The following is a 20,699-nucleotide window of genomic DNA, read 5'->3' as shown; positions in this document are numbered from 1 at the left end:
GATTTTGCCAATGTAGAGAAATATTATTTTTTGTTGTTGTTGTTGTATTTGTTTCACATAAGAACACACTCCATCTGTGTTTACATGAAGATGATATATGCTGGCTGTAATATATTGGCTCTCTCTTGTCACTGATACTGAGCTGTCTGTGAAGATCTCCATTGAGCATTCTCACCATATTTGAAAGAAGCAATAAAGGGTGCTGAATTAATGGTCCTGTTGCTGATGATTGATCATGATATGGCTGTCAGCTTAGACTTTGACTTCTGAAGCAAAAAGACCTGATGCAGGGAAGCTTCCAACTTTGAGTCAAAAGTCAATCTGAGACTGCTACTTTGCTTGCCCAACGCGCAACGCTAAGGTTCATGTGCATGTTTTCTTCCCCCCCCCACCCCATCCACTCCGTCCTTCTTTGAGTCTCCAACCTGATATAAGATGGGCATTTCATCAAACAGCTGCAGAAATGCTGATGATCCATGTTTGGACAATGTAGTGATTGGATCTTGACTCCATCAACATAAATCATTACTCTTTTGGGGACCTGTGTCTCCCTTTTGTGCCACACAACTGGTCCAAGTTGTTGAAGATCTGAATGGAGCAGGGGAAGGGAAGGGAAAGAAAAGGGAAAGCTTGCATGAGTGGATTCCATGTGCCTGCAAAATGACGACGAGAAAAAGAAGGATTGAAAGAGAGCTGATGCTGATCGGCGTTGTTTAAGCAATAGGAACCATTTCCATTCAACGAGATAAAGATATACCGACTCCGAAACGTCGAAATCTGCATCTCCTCTTCGTTTTCAACCAGCAGGCAACCACCAAACTTCGAAAAGGTGAAGCATTCGAATGAATGATCGCATCCGACAGTCCGCGAGCAGAAAAGGAAGAAGCCATTGGTGAACCAACCACTGGATTTGTAAGGTCAACTCTTGCTTTACACGCGTGCATGATCTTCTTGTTTGTCGATGCTCATCGCTGGTCAATGGCTTGTGTTGCACACAAACTGTCGGTGGGATTTGTTTGACCCCTTCGGGGGGTTGGGAGGAAGACCTTCTCACATGACTCCATGGCGGCAGGTGAGCTACCCAAGTGGGCTTGGAAGAAATTGTTAGCATCAAGTAATGGATTCTTCTCTATTTTCTATGTGCTGAAGGAGCGAGGCTGTGGGAAATAGTGCCTATTTCATCTGTGGATATAAACGACCTCTTAAGGTTGATATGTGCCTGCCATGCTTAAGGTTCCGTATCTAACACTTGAAGGTTATGGTGGTACAATACGTGTCTTGGTGGGTGTAGAGGAGGATCTAAGTTCGGAAGAAAGATGTCAAGCTTCTTGATTTCCTCCGACATATGCTCCATTTAAGAATCAATATTCCTCCGCGCATTAAATGCATATATATTAGGAGAGATGAGAAGGTGATGAAGAGGCAAAAACCCTACAAGAACATACACCATCATGGAGGAAGTGAATGCCGGTTACCAATTACTGCGACATGTAACCCATGGAAGCCTGTAACTCTTCGACACTTGTGTAACTCCAAAGATACGCATCCCTCTTCATGCATGGCCACTCTTTTGCTGCTTCTGCTTTCTTCTTTCTGTGCATGCATATGAGGACTCTTCTCGGCATCATCTCTCTCCTTCTCTTTCTCTTGTCTTTCCCCTCTGCATCGGAGTCGTATGGTCTCCGCAGGCTTCAGGAGAAGGGCGGCTACCTCACCCAAGAGGAGCACTGGTTCCACCAAACCCTCGATCACTTCTCCCCCACGGTTGATTTGATTCCTCTCTTTCTTTCTCTCCTTTGAGGTTAAAATGCCAAAGAAGAAACCCCATTAACATATTACTTAGCCAAATGCTGATTACTGCATTTTTGTTGTTCTCCTTTGGTAATCTTTGTTTCAAATTCAAAACTCCATTTAATTTTGTGTGTGTGTGTGTGTGTGTGTGTGAATTATGCAGTGTCATAGTATATTCAAGCAGCGATTTTACGAATTTCTTGATTACTACCAAGCTCCAAATGGACCAATATTTCTCATAATTGGTGGTGAATCAGAACTAGATGGGATCTACCACAGTTATGTATCTGTAAGTGCAATGCTTCTTGCAACTCACATTCTCAAGAACACTTTTCCTATTGCTTCTTCATATAATATAGATGATTCATGTTACTCAATCAGCTATCTTGCAGGTGATGAAGGTGATAATAATGTGTCCTGTATCCAACAATATTTCCTTTCTATTCTTTTATCTCGTAACTAAGCAAACAAAATAAAGTTGTTCTCTAATACCTGACTCCACCATTAGTGGAAAGCCAATGAAACAGATGCTTTGTTTTCAAGGAGACCAAGTTAACTATGGCCCTAAACTATCCATTGTTAAAGTTCTACATATATTTCTTCTTAACACTACTCAAACAAAATATATTTGCTTTGTTAATCATGAATAATTGGTGTCCACATTCTTCTTATTTCTTTCTTTCTTTTTTGTTGCAATATTGTAGGTGCTAGCAAAGAAGTTTGGTGCAGCTTTGGTTTCTCTTGAGCATAGGTATTATGGAAAGAGTTCACCTTTCAAAATACTGTCAACAGAAAACCTAAGGTTTCTATCCTCCAAACAGGCATTGTTTGACTTGGCTGTTTTCCACAAATATTACCAAGTATGTACTCTACATTTCAGGATTCAGAAAAGTCTATTTTTTGTTCCCTCTTTTTCATTCTTGTATTCAATTTATTGTTCTTCATGTTATCTTCTTTGTAGCAACAACAATTGTAGAAGAAGAATTAGGCATTTCCCAATTACAAATGTAATATAAACGGTATATATGACTCGATTAGCCATTAAATATTATTTTATCTTATACGATATCATTGTTTTATATGACATTGTATAAGATATGGGGTATGGGGTGGTAAATTTAACACTATATTATTTCATGCCTTGAAAGTGCAATCTTACTATTGTGCAAAGCAGTAACATTATTCTATGTGATGATTTAAGGAACTCATTCTAATTTATTAGGAACAATTATGACTTTAGGGAATGAGTTTTAAGAATCTTATAGTATTAAAATTATTCTTCATTTTATTTATAATAGAATGCAAACAAATGTTTATAACATTATGGTTTTCCAACTTTTTTTTTTTTTTTGCAGGAGCATTTGCATGGAAAATACAATATGTCAGAATATGAGAGTGCATGGTTTGTGATTGGTAGCTCATATGCTGGAGCACTTAGTGCATGGTTCCATTTGAAGTTTCCTCACCTAACTTGTGGGAGTCTTGCAAGCTCTGCATCTATTCTTGCAAGCTACAACTTCATTGAATATGACCAACAGGTGCATGAGCATAATATATATACATGTTATATCTTTAGTTACTTTACATCACCTAAATAATCCTCTCTTTAGACAATCCCAAGGCTAGAAATTTAATGTGCAGTCTGAACAATACTTTGGACTATTGAAAATTGGATGATGATGATGATGATGACCAATTCCTTCTCTCTATCAATCCTCACTGAAATTATGGCATCACTTTCTGTATGAGATCAAGTTGGATGGTTTCCCTTATGTGAAGGAGAAGGGAAATGGGATTTTAGTTAGGGTTAGAAAGGAATAAGTATTCTATTTTTCTTTAGCAAATTTGGCCACTGAGAGCTTTGAAAATTATTAGATTAGTTAAACCCAATGAAGAATTAGTCAAGCATTATATTTGTTTGGACTAAATAAAAAAAAAGATTGAATGTAGTGTTTGGAAGGCATTGTTCATTTGTTCTTTTTGTATTAAAATTATTCTGTAATCTCATGACCATCCAAAATCGTAATGGTTATACTTTTGGAGGTTGGAGAGTCAGCTGGTGCTGAATGTAAAGCTGTGTTGCAAGAAATTACTACTCTTGTGGATAGGAAACTCGAGGAAGAAGGACAACGAGTGAAGAACTTGTTTGGTGCAGCTAAGGTACACTTCATCATCATGTTTGATTTGTGATTTATGAAACCATTAATGACAATATGTCTTCGATACAGTCAATTAACTTCTAAGAGAAGTCTGGCACAAAAGAATTCATGTTTGCATAGATTACTACAAGTACAAACATAACATTTCCTTGAAATGACTAGTTTTGCATTCCCTCACTCTTGAAAGATTGATGCAAAGTTGGCCATCTTGAGAGAAGTTTTTGATATTGTGTAGAGAACTCTTTAATTTTATGTGATTGATATCATGATATATCTAAGCATATCTAACACACAATCTATCTTGCTCTTTGGCTGCAGATTAGCAACAATGTCGACTTCTTGTATCTTCTAGCTGATGCTGCAGCTGCAGCTGTAAGCAAATGATGTTCCTAAGACCATCATTTTCTATGTTTCTATAACTAATGCTTCTGAATTCTCTCAGTTTCAGTATGGGTTTCCTGATGATCTATGTTCTCCTCTTGTTGATGCCAAGACAAATGGGAAGGACTTATTGGTACATTTGTATTTACTTCTCTTAATACATCAAGATTATTTGAATGTTATTTAGATTTTAGGGAAGTGTATGTAAATTATTGAAGCTATATAAAACTTCAAGATATAATAGTTAGAGGATTAGATTGGAACTCAGTAAGTGGATGATGTCTTTGTAAGAGAGTGGAATTTGCACCAATGACCCATTTGTTTGTTGATGATTAGGTCTTATCACAGTGAATCAAATTATATACACAAACATATTCAGAACCTCACTCAAATATCTGTGTTGATGTGAATAATTATCTTCAGAAGTTCTAAATCTTCTAGCCATACTTCAAAATTCAATTTCCATTGTAAATTGCTTGAGATTCACTTTCATAAATTGTTCATATAGTAAGTGTATGATAGCTATAAGAAAGGTGCTAACTTGGATTTGGTGTCTGCAGAGAGTATATGCTACTTATGTTAAGGATTATTATCTTAGGAGATACTCATCGATCGAACTTTACGATCGACAACGTTTTCGGAATACGACTCCCAGTGAAATTAGCGGTAATATGTTGCGCTAAGATCATAACTAGAGAAGCCTCTTTCAGTCAAGTAAAGGCACATTAATTATTTTAGATATGTTTTATTCTAAAGAAAAATTTTCAAATGCATTTTTTTTTTCATATTTCATGTGTTAATAATATGTTTGATATCGCAGCGGGTCGATTATGGTCTTTCCAAATTTGTACCGAATTTGGAAATTTCCAAGTGGCACCAAAATTTGATGCTATTCGTTCGCCAAAGATTGATTTAAGGTATTATCATTGGATCTTATACTATGATATCACACTTACCTGCATAGATTGATCTATGAAATGTCATTTGCTATTAAAACTTGCACATTTGATTTAAGAGGATCAATAGCCAAGATATTGAAATAACTAAAAAGAATTCATACAAGTAGATACACCCAAAAAAAAAAAGGTAAAATTAATTTGAAAGAATTTGGTATAGATCGCACAAATTAAATAAACTAACACAATGTAAGACCTATGGACAAGTTTATGCAATGATGCAAGCAAAAGCTTCAAAGGGACATTTGAGATGTGTCAAATAGATGGATATGGTAGATTGGCATATCAAAGGAAAAAATTGGTGGCATTATCTCTATAAGCTAAGTTTCAAAAACATCAACAGGTCTAAATTATGCTTCAAATTTGAACCCAAAAAAAAAAAAAAAAATGTATTCAAGTTTTCAAGAATGACTGGAATGTTTGATTCTCTAAATTTATCATTTTTGTGATTGAATTTTATTTGAGTAAATTTTGTTGATGACTTGTAGGTATCATCTGGACCTTTGCAAGGATATGTTTGGAGAAGGGATCTCCCCAAACCTGAATATGACCAACATTTATTATGGAGGCACAAATATTGCTGGTATGAATTGTGGCAGACTTCAAAGTTGTATAGAATTTTTAGAACAAATAAGCCAAATTGCAACTCAATTCACTAACCTAAGCAATATAAGTATGGTCAAAATAGGTGATCAGAAAGCATTAGAAGTAAACAAACTTCATGATACCCATGTTCAACCAGAAATAAAAATGATGAATATATTGCTATGAAAATAAAGATAGATTGGTGAATGTGATTGGTGCATTTGATATGTCATATGTCCTCTTAATGTTTTATTTATTGTATTTTAAGAAATATTTTCTTGAGCAATATAATCTTTTCTTTAACATAAAAAGAAAAATATCAAGAAATGTAAATGTGTTTTTAGTTAGATAGCATAGGGTGGTGGAGTTCTTCTTCTTTATGACCTAAGAGACGGAATCATAGAAACCCTTGTATACACACTCTTACACCAAGCCTAAATGATTGCAACAAGATAACCATCACAAACCTAATAAAGCTCAAACATTGATTTTAAGAGTCCATAAATTGTTATTTATATCATATGAGAACTAATTGTCTTCTTCTATTTGAATAGGTTCAAAAATAATCTTCACCAATGGCTCACAAGATCCTTGGCGCCATGCATCCAAGCAAACATCAACCAAAGATTGTAAGACCAACATTTCATTCAAATGGGTTCCCAGTAATGCATGTAATAATGCTTTCTTGAATTGTTTCAGTGCCTTCCTACTTGATCAAATGTCACAATTGCGCGCATGGCATCGATATCATCGGTTGCCCTAAGTCAGCTTCAAAAATTAAAGGTGCTCACTCTATGATTGAATTCATTTAATAAATAAGAGATTTAATATTAAACCTAAAGAAAGTTTGCCATTGAATTAGTGATTTACGATGAATTATTTATTTGAAAATCCATCCAGCTATGGATTAGGATTGCATGATCTAATAAATGGAATTTTTGTTCAGGTGGTCTGGAACAGTGCACAACAGCGGTGCAACAAGTGAGACAGCACATCATGGACCACATTGGCTTGTGGCTTTCACAATGTTCAGTCACTATGAGTTCATAAAACAGTATTACTTCATCTACATTATCATTTTTATGTTTCGTTTTGTAACATAATGAAAGGAAAAAAAAAAGAGTACTTGCAACCACTCAAAATGTCACCAAAAGGAAAGAAAAGAATTAGTAATCAAATAGGATAAATGTTTTCATTCACCCATTCAGCTCGTTTCTTATATTTAGATCTATCCTTAACCTTCGATAGCTGAAGAGCATTTCCAATCTAGAACAAATTTTGATGAGATAATTACACATTTTACATCACATATAAGACTCTAGATGGCATCCAGCGGATGCAACAATGCCTCTTCCTTCACAATAAACCCATTTTCAACATTTAATCTTTCTATGGCACACTTTTTAGTTCTATTTAGCTCAATAAACCATTTCCCATTTGGGGATGCCCGTATACCCTACCAAATTAGCCATACAGTTCACATGAAGATTGTAGAAAACTGTGTCCACACTGCACAATCACCTGACAGTTATATGGCCAAATCTGTGTTCCAAAGGGAGAAACATTCACATCTCGATCTCCTATTTAACTATCCTAACCAGAATAAACCTCTTATGACAGACACACCTATTGCAGTGAATCAGCAGAGGGCATTTTCAATAACCTGTGCCATTATTCTGATCACAATCTAAAAGATGAGGATCAACTTCCCAGTCATATGCACAAGTAGAGATCTTACCCTGCTCAGCTACTTCCATTAAACCATATAAACAAGCATCAACGTAAAGCATAAGCTCACTGTTCCACTTATCAAGCAAACCTCCAAATTACAATATCCATTGATAAAAGCATTCCACTTCTCCCGGCCCCGTTCAATCAGCAGTAAAGTTATTCAAAGAGGGCAATAAATTGTATAAAACTAAATACAAACTCTTTACCTGAACAGAAAACAACATATGAAATTACTATAGTTAAAATGAGAAGCAATAGACATAATTTGCAAAGTTCTTTTAGTAGTACTTGGCCTAACACCATATGCATGTATGTGATAGGAAAAAAGACAGGAACAGTCCCAGTCAGCAAGTTGCAACGTTCGCTGATCAGAATTGTTAGACAAAATAGCACCTGATCTGATGTTTTCCACCAAATTAAGAGCATAGCCGTGAGATCTTCACAACTTGTTTCTTGTTAATTTGATTCTCAGTAAACTTGCATTACCAATGTAATTAGACGATAACTAGATTTGTTAGATAGTTGTTTGTCAGCTTAATCTGTCAAAAGATCACCGTTTAGATATAAAAAAAAGTCATTTACTGTTCATGTAAATTAGAAGAGAAATCTCTTCCCATAATGCACATAACATCATAATGTTACACCAGATGAGAAACTTCCAGTAAGATTGATGTATATCTTATTGCTCATCACGAGAAGATTACCGTCGACCAAATGTGTTTATGGTGTAGAAATTCAGGAACAGAGAGCAGAAGCAACGGAAAACAACAACCATCTTTTTACACACTAGGCATGAGCAATCTCCAGTAGAATCCATGTACATATTACTGCTCATCAACAGATGTTTATTAACGACCAATTCTGATTATGGTGTAGCAATTCAAAACCACATCCTCATCCATCTCCAGGTCTTGTGGTTTTTCACAAAACTATATAATGAAATCTGAATTTTTGTCATAATGAGATTGCTTTACAACTATAGTTCTAATTAAGATAATACCAAATGTTGACATCTAGCTCACTAGATCTGCATTCAGGATCATTAACCCTTTATATGCCAGAAAAAAAAATGAAGAAAACAACAACACTGTATAATGGAGAAAACAATAACATAATATATGCCAGGATAAACTAATGAAGAAATAGCAGCCATAGACAAAAGTTAACATGCCTATATAGATCCACATGATACAAAAAAGTTAAGTGAATATATCGTCAATCATCATCTTCATCGGGTTCAAACTACGACACCTCCCTGCTCCCTGTTGCATCAAGCAGATATTGTTCTTTTCTCATGCATATTAAACCAAATATACGTAGTGTAAATTTCTCATCACCTACAGATGAAGACTGAAGTTACACCTAATATTTTTAAAAGAAAATGATCCACCACTCCAGATAATAACAAATTGATTGCCATTAAGAAATGAATTCACTGTACATGTACAAACAAACTAATTATGACAAATAATTGCAATAATACAAGAATTACCTTTATTTTCAACTTCAGAACTATTTTTTAATAACCACAAAATCAACTAAAGGAAGAGAATTCTATGCCTTAAAGACCACATTTACTTGTAGAATATACATCACATCATGATCTTCCTCATAAAGGGACTAAAATATCCCAAGATTACTGCTGACCTACTGAAAAGTGAAACATTTTAGGCTACAGTACAAGTGAGGTTTAACATGTGGGTGTTCTAGCTAATTGGTTCATTATTGTGAGCTGTGACTTGCTACAGAAACATTTTGGTTAAATCACTAGCTCCAACATATAAAATATTTAAAGTTGCTGAGCCATGAGCTATAAATTTAGTTTAGAAAAAGCCAATTGTGATAGAGAACCCAATACCTCTTAACTCATTAACTTTGTCTTGTTATTTGGTGTCTTTATTGTTATTATTTTTTCTTGAATAAAATCTAGGGTTGGAACATGTAATATGGATTATGGATCTCATTTGTCTTTATATAGTTATGATGTATCAACAAAAATAACTTAAGACATTAAAAGTATAAATGTTGTGACATGCAGATTGCATGTGCATCTTAGATCACAAGTACAAAATTGCAGGAGCATTCCTGGTAATTAATAACCTGCCAAAAAAAAAAGGTTTATCTCAGTTTTGTTCAAGATCTGAATCCTGTGCATGTAGCATTGCTCCTTTGGTAGTTTGGAAAAATTATCAATCGTAACATTTGGACTTGGCATCCAATGAAATTACAAACGTGTCAAGCCATCACAAAATACACAGAACAATTCATGAACTACAGAGAACATGCCAGGTGATGCACCAAGTTAAGAAGAAAGTTAGATGAAAAAGCGATGATACAAAAACTTGCATCTTCACCCAGAAACCAAAATGCAAAGTTACTTTAAGAAAAACACTCATATAAATATTAAAGTGTGATCACTGGCAAAGCTTGTTGTTCCGACCAATGTGAGAATGGAACGCACCACGCCAGAAAAGAATTCGTGTGCACAATGCTGACCCATGCCAAGGTGCTGACGTAACATTGAGGTGCAGACATATGAGTAGACCTTTTTTTTCTGCCCGTGCCAAAATGGTATCACACAGAATGGCAATCCTTGAACGATGGAGTTCCTGACCACAAAATGATTAGTGGCAGTTTCTAGAGGGCTATTTCAACTAGTTGATTAATATGTATGCGTATGATCGCATAATTTCAGCTTTTTATTTTGTTTTTTGAACTTTTAACTCAGAACATAGAGACAAAGAGTGGTAGGTTTAAGCCTAAATGGCAAAGAGTACAGACATATTCAATGATACCAAAAAGACTAAAAATAATGATTCTATGATTCCAGCAACATGCCACAACAATGGTGGCAAGCCTAATTTATATAGCCATTTACGGACTAAAGTACATTCATGACACAGAAATCAGATCAGTTCATCATAACAAATTATATCAGACAATTTAAGAATTAATTGATAAAAAAAGGGTAGTCTGGCCATGTTATCACGACGACAAGAAGCAGATTACCTCAAAGAATTCTGGTGCAAGATAAGAAATCCTTCGAACTAATCTTCTCCAACAGAATGCTTGATAGTGAGACAATGAAGACAGACAACAAGTAGTCAACTTCTATCAGCTTGAAACCTTTATCCCTCCCACTTCTTCAATCTTTAGACTCTTATGCTGAGATATTTCAGAAGATTGCTTTAATGAGAGGAGAAAAACAGGAAATATCATTATAAGAGAAGTAATGAAGTTGAAGAAACAAGAATCACTCAAATGGCAGAGGGAAGAGTCTAACCATGCCAACTACCTTACTTTTCTTGTGTTTGTGATTATCTACTGAATCTTCATTACCATCATGTTTCCTCTTCTGAAACATTAATATTTAAATAACCAAGAACATTAGGAACAAGACTTAACAAAATTAAATATACATATAGTTTGAAAAAACATGGTAAGCACGAAAAAGGACCTTCTCATGATGTTTCTTTGAATGATCACCACCAGAATCATGATGTCCACTTTTATCCTTCTTTTTCTCTCGGTCTTTATCTTTACTCCGATCTTTATGTCGACGTTTGTGCTTCTTATGCTCCTTGTCCTTTTCTCTATCTTTGACCTTGTGTTTTTTGTGCTTCCTCCCCTTGTCTTTAGAATCTCCTTTAGATTTCCCAGGAATGGTTGGTGTTCCTTTTTCTGACTGAAGAATATTACAGAAGAATCCTTCTTGTAGGAAATTACAACAAAAATATGAACTCCCATTCAGATGACAGGATTCTTACCAAAGGCAAGTCAATAGGGGCAGTATCTCGCAGCTCAAATGCTTGCCCTAGTATATCCAAGTTGAATTGTTGAATCTGAGCTGTTGTCTCTCTCAGGTATGGAGCACTCTGAAAGAGCTGACCCAGCTCCATGCCTTCTCCCTTTCGGATTTCTGTGTCTCCTACAACATTGTGGAGATAATGTGTGTCTGAAATTGACAAAGGAAGAATTCTTTTGCAAAAGAAATCATGGTGTGCTGACAGCTTGTAGCGGTTAATCAAATCAGCAGCACCTGTAAGCTCCCTAGGTCCTGCATGTTCAAACAAATAGCTCAATTGAAACCTTTTAGGATAAACGCTAAAAAAAGAATTGAAATTAACAAGAGCTTGAAAGTTGAAACAATTATTAATGACATCATACACCACCAATTGCAAAGTCAACGTTCTACAATTGTTAAGGGGAATATAGTCACTACCTAAAAAGGTCCTATTCAAAATACTAATACCGGAGACAAACTAGTGGAATCTCATCGAACTGACACATACTGACTAATAAGGTATAATATACGTTGGTGAACTAATGAAAATTAAATAATACCCAATGCATGAGACTCCCACAATGCAGGGACTAGGCGTTCCCCATCCTTATAAATAAATATGAGGACCATACTGTATTACATTTCTGAACTATGAACTATCCAAATAATTTCATTTAATAAATTTACCTCTTCCAAACTTCTTGCTCTCAGGATCCATTCTATCGTAGCTTACAATATCCACAATTCAACATCTGCAATAAAAAAAATATATGATTAACAGAACAAAGATAAAAATAAGAGGCCACAATCCAAGAATCATTTTGCAAAGCATATCTAGTATGACGTGGATAATCTTCCAGAAGTTGCTTCACAGAACAAATATCAAGGTCACAAATCAGAAGAGCATCTATGCAACACATATCTAAGAAACTTCAGAATTATTTAAAAGGTGCAAATACACTATTATTTGCATGAAGTTGTTTGGTAACATAATTCTAACACTGAACCACAGATGATAGTACAACTTCTCAAAGAAAAATCTCCACTGTTTAACTTCAACATAGTTAATCATGATAGAATCAGCACCTATACACTGGTGAAATAATAACCACATCTGAAGTTCTCTCATACTATACAATAACTTCCATGGTAAGTACCAAAATCTTACCTTAACTTTTAACTTGCCTACCAATTTTCATATTAATGATGCTGTCCAATCTCATGAGGACTGGAGACCACACTGGTTTCAGTTTTAGATAGCATGGCCAAAAGAAAAGCGCCAATCCTAATCCAAATGGATCGATTAAATCACTTCTGAATAACTTGATTTCTCTGAATTATAGGATTCAGACAGAGAAAGTGATCAAGGTCGATTTAGTGTGGTCACAACCAAAATTGATCCCTAATAAATCAATCTTGAGCTGACTGCAACAGATCCGGATCCAACAATCATAACCAACCAACTCAGCCAGTTCTTCATATCCCAACCTTAAGATCCACAAGAAATCAAATTCTCTAACCCATGCTAAGTTAAAAGATGAAGATCCAGGGTAGAGCCATATAAGGTTGTATTTTGGTCTATCCAAGTCTAGTCCTGGAAAGTCACCTGATGAAGCAAAAGAAACATTTTGCTCGTATGTCATTATCCACATACTTGCTATGAGTGTCCCATTGGCAATTAGTTTCCCAATATAGTCCTCCTTTGTCTGTATGCATATGCATACAACAAGCAATCAGATCATCCACATATGAAGACATACAACTTAAATAAGGCTGCATAAGCTTTATACAAGATAGTCACATGTCAGAGGACTCCAGCAATTAGACACATCAAGGACATTTCATATACTTGCTCCTTCCTTGAATCCTCTTTCCTCTCTTATTTCAGCTTCCAACTTTTACTGTTAGAGACCGTCCAATAACAGTATCATAACTTTAGTTTGCTAAAAAAGTTACTAAACAACATCAATGAAATGGGAGAGAAATGTCTACAAGCCAAAAAAAGTCAAGTCTCCACTTTCGGCGACTGATCTTTAGATATCACGAGGGTAAATATAATATTGAACATCTACCGACAGATAATCATTAGTCCTCTTATGATATGCTTGTTCTAAATCCCTTCCCCGAACTCATCACCTCGTCTAGGTCAAGCATGAGAAGTAGATGCGGACGCCCCAGAAGAATAAATTCTTCCCTCGCTTACCTACATCCCGTATCCACGCACGCTGTTTCTTTGGGATAACAGAACAACGAGAAGCAGTAAACACGACTCAGTCTGTTGCAAAATCGAAATGCAATTTAATTAGATGTTGCAAACAAGACCTGTTTTGACTTTATTATGTGAGTTCGAACCAGTCCTCCTCTAGATCGCCATGAAGAGCAAACGCGGGTTCACAGGAAGTCAAATGGAAGGAGGGAGAGGAGCCGGATGCCTTGTTGCCGGACTCCGGGGCCACCTGAGGGGATGCAGAAAGCGGAAACCGCGGCGATGACGACGGTGGAATCAAGGAGAAAAAAGAATGAGAAGAGGAGGTCCGATATCGAAGGAGAAGAGGGAGGGAGTGGGGGAGCAGAGAGGGGGTTAGGGAGAAAGACTAGGGTTGAGATCGATCTGCCGTCGCAGTATTAACGGGAGTGAACTGAGTGTAATCATAATAAAAATTATTAAATGGATGGTTTCTATTAGATTAAGTGGGAAAAATGTATCCTCCTCTCACACGATGAATTGGATTCCTCAATACCCATTAATAATATATATATATATATATATATATATATATATATATGAATTCTCGGATAAAGCTGTCGATAAAAGCTTAAAAAAATTCTTACACTATTGTCTGTTATTAGCACCGTCACCAATCCCTTGCGTTTCCCAACCCTAACCTTGCCTTCATGAACTCGTCCCCACCTTTACACTCACAACATCGTCCACTTGCACCTTCATAATTGGATCCTATGCGACGAGTGAGAACAGTGACGGTGAGGCATAGATGAACATATTTATATTTGTACTGTGAATCCAAAAGTCACAGTAGGTATACAAACAACATATTTATATTTGTACTCGTTAATGGACAGGCTTAGATGAACATCTCATCCTTCTGTAGAAGATAATACAATACATAAACTGTGAATTCAACTATGAAGACCCACAATGCAAGAAGGAAACACTACCGAGATACCAAAATACAAATACTAACTTAGAAGTTCAAACACGACAATTATTACAGGGCGCATATACTGCCCACTTTATTCCAAGCACTCCTCACAGCCACACGAAGTCTTAAGGACACACCAACACACAGTATTCGTGGACTTCATGTCACGTCCACTTAAGCATACATCAAGCAAAGACAGATTACTTCATACCTTAATAATATTTATTATCGCAGGTCTGCGAGTGCCAACATTTAACGGCGGAAGCTCCTAACTTGCCGTGGCATCTCGCCGTCCTCCTCCTTGAGCTTGACGGCCGTGTAAACGGCGGCTCCCGTGACTGCCCCGGCCGTCGGCGCCACCAGATATATCCAAATCCGCTCGTAATTGCCGGCCGCTACCGCCGGCCCAAGCGTCCGAACCGGGTTCATCGATCCCCCGCTCGATGGCCTGATCCCAACATGTCGACCGTCAGAATAATGCCACGTGTAACAATTAATAGAGACTCGTGTCGGTTGGGTGATACTAACCCGGCCACCAGAATGTTAAGCATGACCGTGGCCCCCACCGCGATTCCTGCCAATTCCCCCACCTGTGTGAAGAAGCAGCATTGCGTAGGAAATTAAGAGGCGGAGGTGAACGAAGGGGGAGAGGGCAACGGTGTGGAAATTACGGCACGAGTGTCGGTGGCGACGGCGGTGACGACGAAGAGGAGGTTGAAGGTGATGAGGAACTCGATGAAGAAGGCCTGGGGGGAGCTGACGGAGGGCACGGTGACGCCGCCGGAGAGGAAGGGGTGGAAGACGGCCTTGAGGGCGAAGGAGGCGCAGATGGAGGCGGAGACCTGGGCGAGGATGTAGGCGGGGACGTGGGCCCAGGGGAAGTGGCGCAGCATCGCGAAGGCGATGGTGAGGGACGGGTTGAGGTGGGCGCCGGAGATGTGGCCTGTGGACAGGATGACGATCATGACCGCCAGGCCGGCGCAGGCGGCGTTGCCGATGAGGGTCTCGGCGCCGTTGTACTTCTGGTTCACGATCGGTGCTGCCGTGGCGCCAAATATGAGGATGAATGTCCCCACAAATTCTGCTCCCAGCTGTCACGTCATCAACAACTATAACAAATAATTTTTAATTTTAATATATATATATATATATATATATATATATATATGTGAAAAAAATAGTGCCTCTTTGAAATAAAATTTTAATTACGTATTATGCTTTAACTATGATGTCTTATAAGTTCATACGTTGTTTAAGTAAATAGAAACTTCTAACATTAAGACTAGCAACCAAATATTTTGGCGTGTCAAACACACTAAAAGACAAACTAAAAGTGACTGAATTGACGTTACAGTTGACGTGATGACTTTTATCTTCATCAAACGATAAAGACAAAGCAGTGTCATAATCTATGCTGATATAACGTCAGATTCTTGCATGTTATCACCATCAACCTAAGGAACGCATTTTGAAAGAAAGAAGCATATTTCTCTATCAGTAAAAATATTTGACCCACACTAAGAGATTGCTGGGGACATGAAGATGGATGGATTCATTAAGCGATGTCTACTTCTATTGCTCAATAGAATTAGGGTTAGTATTGGGTCATGCCACCATGGATTTTCTTCTTTGTGTGTGTGTGTGTGTGTGACGGTATGATAGATATAATTCGCAGTGATTTAACATCTTATGGAAGGAACAGCCATACTTGTGAGGAAGGAAAAGCTTCACAGATTTAAATGTAGTTCTCGAATGTTAACAGGGATTACAGTATTTTCTTGAATTTGAAGCTAATCATATTTGTGAGAAAGGAGATTCCCTGCGAGTTGTCTTTTTCTTCTAGGGATGAGGCAGGCAGGAACGTACCCTACTTGAAGATGTATAATCCCTATGCATGCGTGCTTCTTGTTGTGGTCTATGATGGGGAGGGTGGCAGAAGCAGGAGTTGAGGACAAAAGAGAGAAGAGGTTAAGATGCTGCCGCGATGCAAGGCAAGATTGGTGATGGGACTCGTGCCCGGTGCTGTCACTGACGGCCGTGTGCTGTGCGTCTCCGGTAGATTCCTCTCACACTTATGATGAGGAAAAGAAAGGGAAATGAAAAGCCATGCAGCATCTTCCATCTGTTCTTGGAAAGAGATGAATTCAAGAAGGTAAAGAAGAGTGCATGGATTCTTGAATTTATTCTTATTTTCTTGAGTCCATCAGGACCAGTCTAATAAAAATCAACAGATGAGGAATCTCAACATAAAGGCGCAAAAATAATAAAAAAATGAGAGAGAAAAGAAATAGAATTTCATGATCTAAAAAAGACTTTATTATAATCCTTAAACTTATGCATGATTTGAGCTTTCACAAACTCATATATTTTTTTTCTTTGATGACATGAGAAATAATAAATTGTCAATCTCTAAGAAGAGATGGTAAGTTGAGAAATATGAACTCTCAACCAAACCTGCAATAAAATAGTGAAGTTGGTGACTGAAAATTCAGATAAATTAAACCCTGTCATGCTTGATCTATAGCAGTAAGATATGGTGTCTTTTAAGAAGCAATGATGATGATGATGACGAGGGAAGACATGCGCGAACGAGAGGAGTGTTGCTGGGCGGCGTACCTTGCGGGTGAGGGAGACGTCGGGCTTGGGGAGCTCGACGAAGCACGTGTGGGGGGAGGAGGCCCACGACTCCAACGGGAGGCACCTGTTGCACCTCGGCATCGACTTCCGGTCGTAAGACAGCGAGTCAACTCGGAGCGAGTTGAAGAGCGGCGCGCCCGGCGTGCCCGGCGTCGCCGGGGCCGACACGTTCGGCGTCTCCGGCTCCGGCATTGCCAAAGGCTTCGGTTTCAGTGTATTTTTGGTCTTTTTTTTTATTTTTTGGAGGGAAGAGTAATTAAGAAGGGACGAAGTTACATGATCTGATTGCTTTTATAAAGCTTTTGCTATGAGAATGGAGGAATTCTAGCCAGGATTTGATACAGCAGATGCAGTTTCACTCAGATATCATAAGATGAAACCCTACTATTACTACTACGACTATTTTTTTGTGTTTTTTTTGGGGCTTGAATTCTGCACTGAAAGAAACAAATCTTACATGATCTGAAAGCTTTTATAAACGTCTCGCTAAGGAATGATGAGAAGAAAGCAAGCCAGCTGAACTTATGCCTACAAAGCTACTAAGATCTACAGGTGGAAGACTCAGAAGCACTTATGCCTGCAAAGAAAAGCTGCATTAAGAGCTTCCTGAAGGTGATGGTGAAGGTAGGAAGGAAGAACACTTCCGACTGCAGGGGAGGAGAGACGGAGTGGTGGGGGAAAGAGAAGCACAGAAGTGGAGGACATGGAAGAACAAGTGGGCGTATATATTGGGACGAGTGAAGGGAAGGTCAATGCCTCACAGTGACAGCTCACATCACTGTGACAGGTTCAAATAATTGTATGATAAAGAGATATTTGTCATTGCGAATCTAAACTGCATTAATTATCATTATTATTATTTGTTAAAGTTGTGATCCACCTTCAATCTTTCATTAATATTTGTATCTCATAAGAAGGAAGGTTAATTATGTTCATCGATGTGATGATTAGATATATTAGAAGGCATCACCGGTCACATGAATCGATCCGAATGTATTCTTTTGTGTGCTAGCTAGTGGGCGTATGAATCCTCTCTCCTTTAGGTTCACCATCTATTCCCATGCTCGCTCACATCATGTGATGTGGTCGAAGCCTACCTAAAAGAATGGTGGGCAAGCAAGCAACCTCGACGGCATCTTCCAGGCTTTTCCATATTCTTCACTCGTTCATTCCTCTCGGTTATTCCTCCTTGAATTATTGATGTAAGTATTCTCTCTGTCCTTCACAGTTTGTAGATTAATCTCTATAATTATATCGTTTTGTTTGTTCTGCCTCCTGTGTAATTTTGCTGTGTTTGCACTTGAAAATGGAGCAAACATCTGTTCGTACGCAAGGTGTTTGTTTAATTGACCAGTTTCTGGTTCCTCCTTGAATTATTGATGTTTGAATTCTCTATGTTCTTCACAGTTTGTAGATTAATCTCTATAATTATATCGTTTTGTTTGTTCTGCCTCCTGTGTAATTTTGCTGTGCTTGCACTTGAAAATGGAGCAAACATCTGCTCGTACGCAAGGTGTTTGTTTAATTGACCAGTTTCTGGTTCCTCCTTGAATTATTGATGTTAGAATTCTCTATGTTATTAACAGTTTGTAGATTAATCTCTATAATTATACTGTTTTGTTTGTTCGGCTTCCTGTGTCATTTTACTGTGCTTGCACTTGAAAATGGAGCAAGCATCTGCTCGTACGCAAGGTGTTTGTTTAATTGACCAGTTTCTGATTCCTTCTCTTCTCAACCATGAGATTTAGCTTTTGAATGTCCTTTTTAGAACCTAATGGTGTGCTAAAGAACTAATATTCAATTAGCACAGAGAAATCATGTGTAGCTGTAAGTGACCACATTGTGGTGAGCACTCATTCTTTGCTTACCATGATCTTGGTGTCAAAAGCCGAGCCTTGGAGTCACTAATTGGATGATTGCCACCTTGATTACTGGAATACTTTAGAAAAGTTGCTTTGACCATCGGTAATCAATTTCGGTACTAAAAAATTTGCTTGAGTGTTTGAGTCTTCAGTTAATTCATCAAACTTTGATATTTATAGAACAAGCATCCGAACATCCCTCGATCACCGAGCAGAGTGTTTGAATCTTTAGTTAATCACTTCAGACTTTTTTTTTTTTGCATATGCAGGTTTGAATCAAGTAGGACTGATATAATTATCGTTGAGATCCACCGTATCATTTATCACTGAGAGGACAGATGGTCCATCATTTTCTTTTCTGAAGCTTTACTTGTTGGTGTTTGTTCAACCGCACTCTCCTGCAGCTGCCTCAGTTGGAGAACTGTTCTTCCACTACACAATCAGTGAACTCTTCCCTGTCTGGAGCTAGCAGAAGTAAGCCATGTTAGATTACCAAGGCACCGACCCCATGACAGCAAAAGGAACGGTGAGGAAGAGCCACAAATCATTGTTCTGCCCGAACTCACCTGATGCCTCTCCTCCATTCAACCCAAAAGCAAGTTCTTGTGGTGGTGTCGCTTTTTCTGGTTGCTTGAATGATGATGGAGCTGCACATCGTGTAATGACAGCCACTGACACCCATTCTGTCTCACCACTGGCCAATCCCTTTATTGAGTTGAAAATCTCCAGAAGCCACCTCATCGATGATGCTCACCAACCATACTGTCTATCCATGGTGATAAAGAAGACTACCGAAGACTAAACGTCAAGGCAAGGCACCAACACAGATGAAGGGTGAAGCAAGGCACTGTCTGAAGACTCCATGACAAAGAAAGGGCAGAGCTAAATAGGAAGATCACAAACAGCTAAAGGAAAAAGCATGATAGGCGTCTGCTTGTTGCCTTCCCTTTGTTCTTGTTCATCTTGAACAAGTCAACTATGGGGGACAACAATCTGAATTTAAAATGTGAGATGGCTGCCCACTGGATTGGTCCACTCAAATCATAACTGAGATTCCTAGTGTAAGATATAAATGAGTCTCTGGTGGCATCCAAAAGATCAAAAATTTCAACCAAAAAAAAAATCATATTTAGATTGATACAATCTGATTCGATAGAATAACTGATGATTAACTCAAGAAGTTTGTGTTGTTCTCATATAATATGGGAAGTTCTATGATGACCAGATTTTATGTTGCATGGCCCAATCGATTTGGCACGCCAAAAAGGATCCAAAAACAGGCATATCAAGATGGATGGATCTTTCTATCACTGATGCATTTGCACCGATGTAGCACCGATTAATTGATTAAATAAATATATTTATTTTGGATGGGTAAAAAATAACTTATATTCTTGTGTTTGGCTTCAGGTTATCTTGTCACCTTCATGAGACTCAAAATATTCAGGTCAATGTAATTGCTTGCTTGTCACACCAATATTTGCTGAATTAGATATTGATTCATTAGATGTATGCAATGTTTCTCTACTTCAAAATAATTACATCACATCTAAGTAACATGCCATTGTGATGATGAATTGGTCAAGATTTCTTTCTCACTCTCTCTCTCTCTCTCTCATACACACACACACACACCCCAAAAGAGAAGTGAA

The 20,699-nt window shown here is 37.8% G+C and overlaps 3 protein-coding genes and 1 long non-coding RNA gene across 13 annotated transcripts; 2 read left to right on the top strand and 2 right to left on the bottom strand.

Annotated features, from left to right (window-relative positions):
• The first annotated feature begins 579 nt into the window (after nt 1-579).
• Nucleotides 580-6,924, top strand: LOC135635410 (probable serine protease EDA2). The gene is made up of 13 exons (XM_065146452.1): nt 580-1,764; nt 1,955-2,080; nt 2,496-2,651; nt 3,147-3,329; nt 3,835-3,951; nt 4,269-4,322; nt 4,393-4,464; nt 4,892-4,997; nt 5,152-5,248; nt 5,776-5,870; nt 6,427-6,501; nt 6,572-6,655; nt 6,819-6,924. The coding sequence occupies exons 1-13, from the start codon at nt 1,555-1,557 to the stop codon at nt 6,920-6,922; spliced, it is 1,479 nt and encodes a 492-aa protein (XP_065002524.1). The 5' UTR covers nt 580-1,554; the 3' UTR covers nt 6,923-6,924.
• Nucleotides 6,925-8,537: 1,613 nt separating this feature from the next.
• On the bottom strand, nt 8,538-14,023 carry LOC135581762 (mediator of RNA polymerase II transcription subunit 19a-like). 10 transcript variants are annotated; one of them, XM_065147211.1, is made up of 9 exons: nt 13,710-14,023; nt 13,524-13,612; nt 12,075-12,139; nt 11,643-11,660; nt 11,371-11,531; nt 11,061-11,288; nt 10,887-10,958; nt 10,613-10,768; nt 8,874-10,212 (listed from the first exon to the last, which is right to left on the bottom strand). In XM_065147211.1, exons 3-8 carry the CDS (start codon nt 12,103-12,105, stop codon nt 10,718-10,720), a joined length of 561 nt encoding a protein of 186 aa, XP_065003283.1. In that variant the 5' UTR covers nt 12,106-12,139; nt 13,524-13,612; nt 13,710-14,023; the 3' UTR covers nt 8,874-10,212; nt 10,613-10,717. The 10 variants fall into 10 exon arrangements, with proteins under 10 accessions (XP_065003278.1, XP_065003283.1, XP_065003285.1 ...); XM_065147213.1 differs by having other exon boundaries at nt 11,371-11,522; XM_065147207.1 differs by having other exon boundaries at nt 11,371-11,660; nt 13,710-14,022.
• A 546-nt stretch (nt 14,024-14,569) lies between these two features.
• On the bottom strand, nt 14,570-17,887 carry LOC103975807 (probable aquaporin NIP5-1). The gene is made up of 4 exons (XM_009390901.3): nt 17,165-17,887; nt 15,220-15,639; nt 15,077-15,138; nt 14,570-14,996 (listed from the first exon to the last, which is right to left on the bottom strand). The coding sequence occupies exons 1-4, from the start codon at nt 17,375-17,377 to the stop codon at nt 14,801-14,803; spliced, it is 891 nt and encodes a 296-aa protein (XP_009389176.2). The 5' UTR covers nt 17,378-17,887; the 3' UTR covers nt 14,570-14,800.
• Nucleotides 17,888-18,003: 116 nt separating this feature from the next.
• Nucleotides 18,004-20,190, top strand: LOC135634919 (uncharacterized). Its single transcript, XR_010495497.1, has 2 exons — nt 18,004-18,387; nt 19,317-20,190. It is a non-coding gene; the product is annotated as an uncharacterized LOC135634919 (long non-coding RNA).
• The last annotated feature ends 509 nt before the right edge of the window (nt 20,191-20,699 follow it).

Source organism: Musa acuminata, chromosome BXJ3-4, assembly GCF_036884655.1.
Source record: "Musa acuminata AAA Group cultivar baxijiao chromosome BXJ3-4, Cavendish_Baxijiao_AAA, whole genome shotgun sequence".
NCBI lineage: Eukaryota > Viridiplantae > Streptophyta > Magnoliopsida > Zingiberales > Musaceae > Musa > Musa acuminata.
Note: the sequence above shows the minus strand (reverse complement) of the source record. Positions and strands in the feature narration are given on the sequence as shown.